At 39.0% G+C, this 10063-nt stretch overlaps 1 protein-coding gene across 2 annotated transcripts in view; it reads left to right on the top strand.

The window, feature by feature from the left end:
- Positions 1 to 10063, top strand: part of CERS6 (ceramide synthase 6) — a 333383-nt gene that overhangs the window by 249715 nt on the left and 73605 nt on the right. For both annotated transcript variants that reach the window (XM_023730602.1, XM_004375551.2), the window contains exon 6: positions 3758 to 3850. In XM_023730602.1, coding sequence (XP_023586370.1) covers positions 3758 to 3850 — 93 coding nt within the window. The remainder of the gene's footprint in view (positions 1 to 3757; positions 3851 to 10063) is intronic.

The raw sequence follows: 10063 nt of genomic DNA, 5'->3' as shown, positions 1-10063 counted from the left end.
AGTCAGTCACAGAAGAACAAATATTGTATAAGACCACTATTATAAGAACTCAAGAAAAGGTTTAAACACAGAATAAAACATTCTTTGATGGTTACAAGGGTGGGGAGGGCAGGGGAAGGTTATTTACTAACTAGATAGTAGATAAGAATTATCTTAGGTGAAGGGAAGGACAGCACTCACTACAGGGAAAGTCAGAACAACTGGACTAAACCAAAGTTAAGAAGGTTCCTGAACACAGTAAAACACTTTGAGGGACAGAGTAGCAGGGGTAAGGGTCTGGGGACCATGCTTTCAAGGGACATCTAGGTCAATTGGCATAACAAAGCTTATTAAGAAAATGTTCTGCATCCAACTTTGGTGAGTGGTGTCTGGGGTCTTAAAAGCTTGCAAGCGGCCATCTAAGATGCATCAATTGATCTCAACCACCTTGAGTAAAGGAGAATGAAGAACACCAAACACCCAAGGAAAGTAGTAGCCCAAGAGACAGAAAGGGCCACATAGACCAGAGACTTCATCAGCCTGAGACCAGAAGAACTAGATGGTGCCTGGCTACCACCAGTGATTGCCCTGACAGGGAACACAACAGAGAGTCCCTGATGGAGCAGGAGAAAGGTGGGGTGCAGCACTCAAATTCTAGTAAGAAGACCAGACTTAATGGTCTGACTGAGACTGGAGGAACCCCGGAAAGCATGGTCCCTGGATTCTCTTATCAGCCCAGAACTAAAACAATTTCTGATGCCAACTCTTCAGACAGAGATTGGACTGGACTGTGGGACATAAAGTGATACTTGTGAGGAGTGTGCCTCTTAGCTCAAGTAGATTCAAGAGACTAAACGGGTAGCTTCTGTCCAGAGGTGAGATTGGAAGGAAGAGAGGGTTAGGAGCTGGTTGAATGGACATGGGGAATCAGGATGGAAAGGAGGAGTGTGCCGTCACAGTATGGGGAGAGCAATTAGGGTCACATAACTATGTATAAATTTTTGTATGGGAAAAATTTTTTTAAAAAAGGCCTCTAGAAGCCCTAACTTGAATGTTGGTGTGGCAGCTGCTGTAATGCACCACACTTAAGAGGAAAATTGTGTCACATGAAGACATTGAGAACAAATGCAATATGAAATGCAATACCCACTCTTCTCCTTAACTGTAATGCAGTCTGAAATAACTTTCAGGTTTATGGATGGAGCTGAGAAGTTGCTGATTTCTGAGAAAATTAGTTGCAGTGGCCCTAAATGTAGCTGCAGACTGCTTAACAAACAGCACTTCACAGATTCAACATGAAAGCTTGAAGTGGTGGTAGATACAGTTATGCTTAAAAATAGGAAACATTATTAGCATTTAAGGAAAGCTACCATATGTGGGATTTCAGATCAAGATTAAGCGTCCTTATACTGATAAGAGCTCATTGCTTATCCGTGAATGATTCAGTATATAACTCCTGAAATCTAGGACAAATTCGTGATCTCTTGTGGGAAAAGTGGTCATCCTAAATAAACCACATAAACTAATTTTTAAAAATAGCTACTTTTGTGTGTGTATGTGTGGAAAAAAAATTAAACTGCATGTAATTGTTATGCATGCAATCATGGTTATGCAAGTAATTATAGAGCTTTGTGTGTAATTATATCTACATAAATATATAGATTGCAGTTCTGACAGTCAATGTCAAGCCTTAATAGCACTTTTAAAGATGGAGCGTTCTCATGAAACATGTTTATTATGTCTTTAGCATATAAAAAATAATTGAACAGATTTTAGAGGAAAGGATAGTGGTCTGTCTTCAATTTTGTTAAAGATACACTGCTCCTTGTGTATGGGTATGCATATTATATTGTATATTACATATGTGATAACTTTTTATATATATGTGTGTATATAAGGTTTAAACTAGTGTAAAGCTGCGTTTGGTTGAAGCTTGTATAGTTTGTTATAAACGGCACAATTTGGAAGTGAGAAGCCCTTGTGAGCCTTATTAAGTATAAGACTGAGATCAGCCCCTTAACCTGACTCAACTGACAGCAATGTCCTGTCAACTATACAATCTGGAAAATGATGTTACTAATTGTATAGGGTTCTTATGAAACTCACATAAGGTAACATGCACGTAAGCATTGTCAACTGGAAAGAAGTCCACGAATATAGTAATTACTATAATTCTGTGCTCAGCAGTTTCTAGACATGTTCTAACTTGTCCTCATAACCCCTCTGTGCATTTTCCCAGGTGGTGATGCAGGAAGTAAGAGAGTCTCATTAAGAACTGAAATTTACTTTGGTTCAGGACCCTTGGCTTGAAGGGTCCTGAAGCCAGTGCCCTATTTTTTTAGATTTCATTGCTGCCATACATCTGACCTGAACACCTGTCCCTCATGGCTAATGCCTTCGGGAGGAAATGTATTCTCTCCAGGGTGATGCTGAGCGTGACAATCACATTGGTGTTCATCATCATTTAGAGTTTAGGTTTGCTGATTGGAGAATGTCCTATCTTGTCATCCATTTTGTTGTCAAAAACCTATGAGAGGGACAACTATTTTCCTAGATGCCCATGCTTAGAGTTGCTAGTTAAGTGAGCACCAGCTCACGATAGTCATTTGTGATGCTGCTATTGGTGTATAAAGCTTTTAAATTTCTGTTGTATTTACTCTATGCCTTGTTTGTAAGGGTGTGGAGATGTTTGTGTGATCAGTTTAGAAGATTTTTCATTTATTCTAATAAATCAAGACATTTCACTACAACTCAATTCAGCAATTAGAAACAACTCATCAAAAATGATTGTTAAAAACTCTGTTTTGTTTTCATGAATTTAGGTGCAAAATAGATATCCCTGACTCCCACCGCCTCTCTGAGCCTCTCCCCATCTCTGAACCTTTGAGGCAGGTAGAGCATGTATTATACTTATTTTACAGATAAGAAAACTAAGACTCAAATTCTATGGCTACTAAACTGTGGAGCTGGGATTTGATCTCAGGTTTCCTGGCTGGGTATCTAGGTCTAGTATCTCTTGGTAGCCTCCCTGTTGCTCAGATCTTTTAATATTTTCAAGTCATCCTTTTTGACATTTGCAATGTACTGAACATTTCCTAATAGAAATTTTCCTGATTAATGGAGCGTAATGAAACTCTATGCCTCAGTGACCGATATAACACTCCCATTTCCATCACTTACCTGCCTTGCCCCTGTGCTGTGGAATCTCACAGCGGTTGTCCAGGATTATTCTTTTGTATGTATAGTAGAATACTTTTTTCCAGTTGCCTAAGGAATCTTGCAGATAAGCATTTCAAAGGATCATAAATGTTATTGTCAAACTCAGTAAAGAATTGGGTATCAAATGTTCATACTGATTAATGCTTTTTTAGTTGGAGATAAAATGAAAATAATGCCTCAAGCTGTGGATTAGAGACATCCTTCAAAGCCCTGTTATTCACAAGGAGAGTGAATCAGGAATTGCATTTGTTCAGGCTGCAGGACCATGTCAGTTTTCACGACTGAGCTTCAGATGTTTGGAATACAAATTAGGTTCCCTATTAACTATAAGGAGAACTGGTGGCACAGGCATTAAGCCCTCAGCTGCTTAACTGAAAGGTCAGCAGTTCGAATCCACCAGCTGCTCGCAGGAGAAAGATGTGGCAGTCTGCTTCTGTAAAGATTACAACCTTGGAAACCCTACGGGGGTGTTTTACTCTGTCCTATAGGGTCACTGTGAGTCGGAATCGATTCGATGGCAACAGGTTAACTATTGCTGTTTCATTTCTTTCATCCTCAGCCGCTCACAACTGACCTTCACTACTACTACATCCTGGAGCTGTCATTCTATTGGTCTTTAATGTTTTCCCAGTTCACTGATATCAAAAGAAAGGTAAGAGTGGTTGCTCACGTGTGTCTTTGATGGTTTTTGGCAGGCTGGTGTAGAGTCTGAAAGTCACTGACCTCTGTTCTCTCCACAGCATTAGGTTAGTGCTACTTTCTGCCTTATTACAGAAAGTTTGCATTTTTGTTTGGGCTGTTTTGTATTTTGTTCCCATTGTCTCTTCACTCTTTCCCAGAAACCCATTGTTCCTTTCTCCATAGAAAAATACAGCAATGAATCCTGATAGCAGTAATTGTCTCTCAATCTGATCCAAAGTCCTTCTGTTCTAAAAATTAAAGAAAAAATTTTATTGGTAGCTCCTGGGGGAGAGTAAAATCTGAGTGTTCCAGACCTCCATAATGAGTTTTTCCCCAGTTTAAGAGTTATCTAGTATCAAAATATGTCATGAAAATATAACATTCCTAAACAAACTGATCTGTTCTTCACCCCCTTCACTTCATTGAAACAACTCTTGCTGAGGGCCCACATGACCCACTCATTTCAACTTCCGCCCTACTAGCTTCTGGGCAGAATTGGCACTTTGGCTATTCCCTGCTCTTTTTATTTCCACAGTGCCGTTTTCTCCAGATTCCTACATTTGGATCTTTCTTTCAAAGTTGACTTTGCTCGCCACCGTTTCAGTGCCTCATCCTCTACATAGCTGTGTATACCAGGGTTCTGGCCCTGGTTTTCAAAAGGCAATCTTCCTGAATGATCGAGCTTATACACTCAGACACTTCCAGCTATTGCCTATGTGTTAATAACTTCCACGTTTCTCTTCTGCCCCGTATTCTCTCCAGGCTCATACTTCCACAAATCTAGTCACAAGGAGTAGTATCATTTTTTTGTGTATCATATCATATAATCCTCACAACAACTCTAAGATCTACTTTATTACTCATTATTTATCCTCATCTTATAGATGAGGAAACTGAACGTTACACACAAAGTGTTCCCAACTGAAAGCATGCTCTTCCTCTAGTCATCTTCTTCCTGCAATAACTTTTATGACCAACACCTATCTAAAATACGAAGAGTTTCCTTTTGCTTTCCTCTTTCTCGTTTCTTGTACCTGCTTCCTTAACATCACTGACACTGATTTGGTTTGGGTCCTTTCCACCCTTGCCCAATCTACTACAATAGCCTCCTAAATGGTCTTCCTATTTAAATAGTCATTCTTGTCCACCTACCGCTTTAATAGGAGGGCACTTGATAAAAGTTCTGTTTCTAAAACCTTCAAGACAAATTCCAGCTGACTTGCAATGATGTGTAAGGCTGTTGATAATATGGTTCAAACCCATCTCTCCAGCCCTGTCACTCCCATTTCTCACCCCCCGTTCCTACACACACATTTGCCTTAGCTACAAATGTCCTCTCACCATTATGCAAACACATAAGGTTTTCCCATACCTCCTTTTTTTTTTTTTTTAACAAGACCCTGCCTGTAGCTAGAGTATATCCTACCTCCCCCTCCTTACCAAGCAAGACCTCACTCAAAAGTAAGCTCTTCTTTGAAGCCTATTCAACTCCCTCATGGTTTTTTAACCACTCCCTCCTCTGTGTTTAGCTTATAAGAGTGCCCTACACTTAACCATATTATGTTTTAACAGTGTGGTGACCTTCTCCTCCCCTTCCCTAGACTTGGAGGATGAAGAACAGGATATATTCATCTTTATATCCCACATGACTATCAATGTGCCTACTTGTGGTGGGGATCAGTAAGTTTAGGGTAAATAAATAGACTCATCAAAATGTCATATGACTTATTAATGGTTATCTTCCAAGTTCCTTTGAAAACAGGTCTGTGCATTATGATGGAGCATAATACTGCAGTGTATTATTTCTTGGTTAGACTAGTAATCTGCTGAATCATAAGCGGTATCTGTGTGGCAGCTGAAAAGCATTTAGGAGTCTATGGTCCTAGTATTTGAGTCCGCTTTTCCCAGGTATGTGCCTTCCACCATCCTACAGCAGTGGCTTACCTCACTGGCAAAAAAAAAAAAAAAAAAAGCTATCTTTCCTATAACTATAAGACCATAATTTGGTACTGTCTGTCAGCTGATTCTCGGAAGTGAATGGTCCTTGTTAGGGGTTAGGCATAGCAGATGACTCACTGGCACTTGGAGTTTGTGATTCCCTTAGCCATAGCACCAAACATTCTGGGTCAGTTTCTGGAAACATTTAAAGATCCTTCAGTGATGGTCTACCAATTAGATCTCTGTCTTACATGTGGAACTTTCTTCATTCATGTAGTCAACACTTGTAGATTCATTATCTTCTATATACTAGACACGGTACTAGGCTCAGCATGCATTTCATTTTCTTTTGAGAAGCACTTTTGTCAAGGAGGTCACGTAAAACACTTGTATAACAAACAAGAAGGTAGAACATTCTTCCAATTTAGTAGTTGGCAACATTGATGCACCATTAATTTTTGTGACTTTCTCAAGGCCTTGCAATGTAGGAATGGATTAGAGCACAAGTTTCCGAGCAAAGTTCTGTGGCTCACTCTTAGATTAGGCATATGCATACTTCTGCATTGCCTTGCCTTGTCTTGCCATGCTCTTGACATTAGTAGTGGCAAGCCTTTCATAGCTCTTCACCATTTTACTGATTTCTCTTTTGCTTAGTTAGAATTAGGGGTACCATCCAGAGTCAAAGAGATTAATAAAAGCAGGACTAGTTATTCTAGCTCCCGAGAGCCTAGTCCTAGTAAGATATTGCTATACCAAAAGTCACCAAGCATCTCCACTTGCTTGAGCTTTCTCACCATGCATGTATCATGTCTTTTCAGTAGCCAACAGGGCTTCCAAAGTGTCTTCATTGCTTTAAGTCAAATTACCATTATCTTAATAGTTATCATAAGTGGATTGCTTTGAAGGGTTGTAGTGTTTCATTTTATATGGTTTTAACATCTAGCATCAGTGTAGAAAACACCTATAGAGTCATTTTACAGTAAGTTTCATGGAATTGATCCTAGACCTATACATATTGTCAGTGTATAGAAATTAATTATACATTTTTCTAATCAACACCAATAAACTTGTGTTAGACATCTGACACCTCTTTCTCCTTTACTCAGTCAGAATACCTTTGTACATTCCTGGTGCAGTTGGCATATTCTAGTTTCTTACACAAAATGGGAATTCAGCCATCACCAAGCCTTCTTATTACTCAGCATGGGTTTTAATAAGTAAGGCCTTTTACTCTCCTGCCATCTCTCATTAGTGAGCTGTAGCCCTTAATTTTCTTTTTAGCATCTTTCTGACTGGCACTGCAGGTCTTGGTGGTCCCTCCTCATTGCTCTAACGTGTGGTGGACCTGCTAGTCTAGCCATCAGAGAGGGTTTATGATATGTTCTTACTGCCAGGTACACTCCCCAGCTTCTATATTGGAACTGTTAACTAAGATTTCTAAAAACAGCCTGTTTCCTAATTATAGAATAGAGATGTTTGAAGACACCTGTTGTCAAAATAGTATGGAATCTGCTCTCTGAAGGCTGTTTGTAGTGTTGTTAGTAGAAGGGTTATCAAAATGTTTCTTTAGCTCCCCTATTAAATGACAGTGAGCTCAGATGGCCAGGAGTTTATAAACATTGGATCCAAGTGCATGCCTCAGACTGTTGGAATCCGTGTCTTAAATGAAGCTTCCAGAGACCAAACCAGTTGCTGTTGAGTCAATTCCGCCTCATGATTACCCATGTATTGCAGAGGAGAATGGTGCTCCATAGGGTTTTCAAGGCTGTGACCTTTCAGAAACACATCACCAGGCCTTTCTTCCAAGGCACCTCTGGGTAGGTTCGAATCACCAACCTTGCTGTTAGTAGTTGAGTGCTTAACCATTGGTACCACCCAGGGACTCCAAATGAGGTTTAGAAATCACTTTTTGTGATTTAATAAGTTCAAGAGTCTTTCTAAAATGGCATTTGTATTTAAAAACTCTTCTCCTCCTCTAGACACATCCTACAGTTGCTCTTTTTTTTTTTTTTTTTTTAATTCCTCTGTTTCCAAGTTGAATCTGGAGTTCAAAACTGAAAGGAGAAACTCTCATCTCTGTGATGACAGAACACAGTGCTTCCCACTTGATCATTCCAGGACTGGTACTGATTTGATCAGTGAGTTATGAATACTACTAATCTCCCCAGAGGGAAGGGACTAGCCAAGATGTTGTCATTTGGTATAATGGACCTATAATTTAAATATTCTATTATATGCTACAAAGTAATGTTAACATTTTTTAGGGTTTTTCTTCCTTCTTTCTTTTTTTCCTTCCGTACTCCTTTCTTGTCTTCCTCCTTTCCTTTGTTTTTTTTCTTCTTTCCTTTGTAAAAAGAAATTGTTAAAATTTTTTATTAAAACAATAGACACATTCTTTTTTTCTAAATTTTAATTATTTTGTTGTTGTTGAGAATATACACAGCAAAATAAACACCAATTCAACAGTTTCTACAGGTACCATTTAGTGACATTGATTACATTCTTCAAGTTGTGCTACCATTCTCATCCTCCTTTTCTGAGTTGTTCCTCCCTCATTAATATAAACTCATTACCCCTTAAGGTTCCTATCTAATCTTTCAAGTTACTGTTGTCACTTTGATCCCATATAGATAGTTCTTAAAAGAGTCCAATGATCAAGGCAGACCTTTTTTACTAGTTAAACTAAACTATTGTTCAGTTTCAAGATGACTTCAGGAAATATTTTTGGTTTAAGGTTTAAAGATTATCTAAGGGCAATAGTCTCAGGGGTTCATCCATCCTCCATGGCTCCAGAAAATCTAGAGTCCATTAGAATGTGAAATTCTGTTCTGCATTTTCCCCCTTTTGTCAGGATTCTTCTGTGGAATGTTTGATCAAAATGTTCGGTAATGGTAGCCAGTCACCATCCAGTTCTTCTGGTCTCATAGCAAAGAAGGCAGTTGTTCATGGAGGCAATTAGCCACACATTCCATATCCTCCTCCTATTCCTGACACTCTGTCCTGCAACAGATATATTCTTGATAGTCAACATTATTTGAAACTTTTTTATTTCCCAAGGTTTAATTTTTATTAAAATGCTGTCCTATAGCACCTCTGCGCAATGAGCATTTCTCCTGCACATCTAAATTTTCCAAGGAAGCTAGTGAATATTATCATGTTAACACTCAGAACAGCTTGCTTTTGTCTAAATCCTATGTCCTTTTTAACTAAGCTGCTGTTTGGCTTGAAGGCCTGGGCGGTTGGCCAAAGAGTCCTGCTCGTGTTCAGCGTCCTTCACTGGAAATTATCCACAGCAGTGTTCCAGGGCCCAGCTGGTGAAATCAACTTGTTGCCCTTTTGGTTTTTAACCTGAAAGAAACACTATATCTTGTAAAAGATTCCTGGCAGAGAGAGGTATGATGATTAAGTTTTTACAAGAAATTTATTGACGGGCCCGCTCTCTGGTCAGTTTTTGCAGAGAATAGCTGGCGTCCACTGTGGGAGTGCTTTAGCTGCCTACAGGGGACCTGCCATGTACCTGATGTTTCCTGCTTTAATTAAGTTTAGGATAGCTTTAATCTTTTTACAAGGAAACAGTATGTTATAGGTTTTACTGCAGTCATGTACTTAAAACTGTCTAGTACAATGCTTGACATACAGTAGGTGCGTTAGAGCTTGTAACAGTGCCTGGCATGTAACAAGTATTCATTGAATCAAAATCTAGTGATCACCATTTTGACCAGGGACCTAATAGATGGTCCTGGATAGAATGGGAGAAAAAATGTAGAAGAAAACTCAAATTCCTTAAAAAAAAAAAAAAAGCCAGACTTATTGGACCAGTAAAGACTAGATGAACCCCCAAGACTATTGCCTTGAGATACACTTTAAACTGGGAGCTCACACCACTACCAGAAGTCAAATAACAGTTTGGCCCATAAAATAAATATTGCCTGTGAGTACTGTGCTCCTCAAAATAATTGTTTAGATGAAACCAAATGGTTAATATTTACCCTAGACCAAAGATGAGAAGGCTAGGGGAAACAAGGAAGCTAGATTAATGGAAATGGAGCAACCAAAGTGGAAATAATGAGAATGCTGATATATTGTGAAAAAATGTAACCAGTGTCACTGAACAATATGTATAGAAATTGTTAAATGAGAACCTAATTTCCTTTGTAAACTTTCACCAAAAACACAATAAAATATTTTTTAAAAAATCTAGTGGTCATATGGTCTCGGGGAACATCTAGCTCAATTGGCATGACAC

Source organism: Trichechus manatus, unplaced genomic scaffold (genome assembly GCF_000243295.1).
Source record: "Trichechus manatus latirostris isolate Lorelei unplaced genomic scaffold, TriManLat1.0 scaffold00037, whole genome shotgun sequence".
In the NCBI taxonomy this organism is placed as follows: Eukaryota; Metazoa; Chordata; class Mammalia; order Sirenia; family Trichechidae; genus Trichechus; species Trichechus manatus.
The sequence above is the reverse complement of the archived record's forward strand: the minus strand, read 5'-3'. Positions and strand labels throughout refer to the sequence as shown.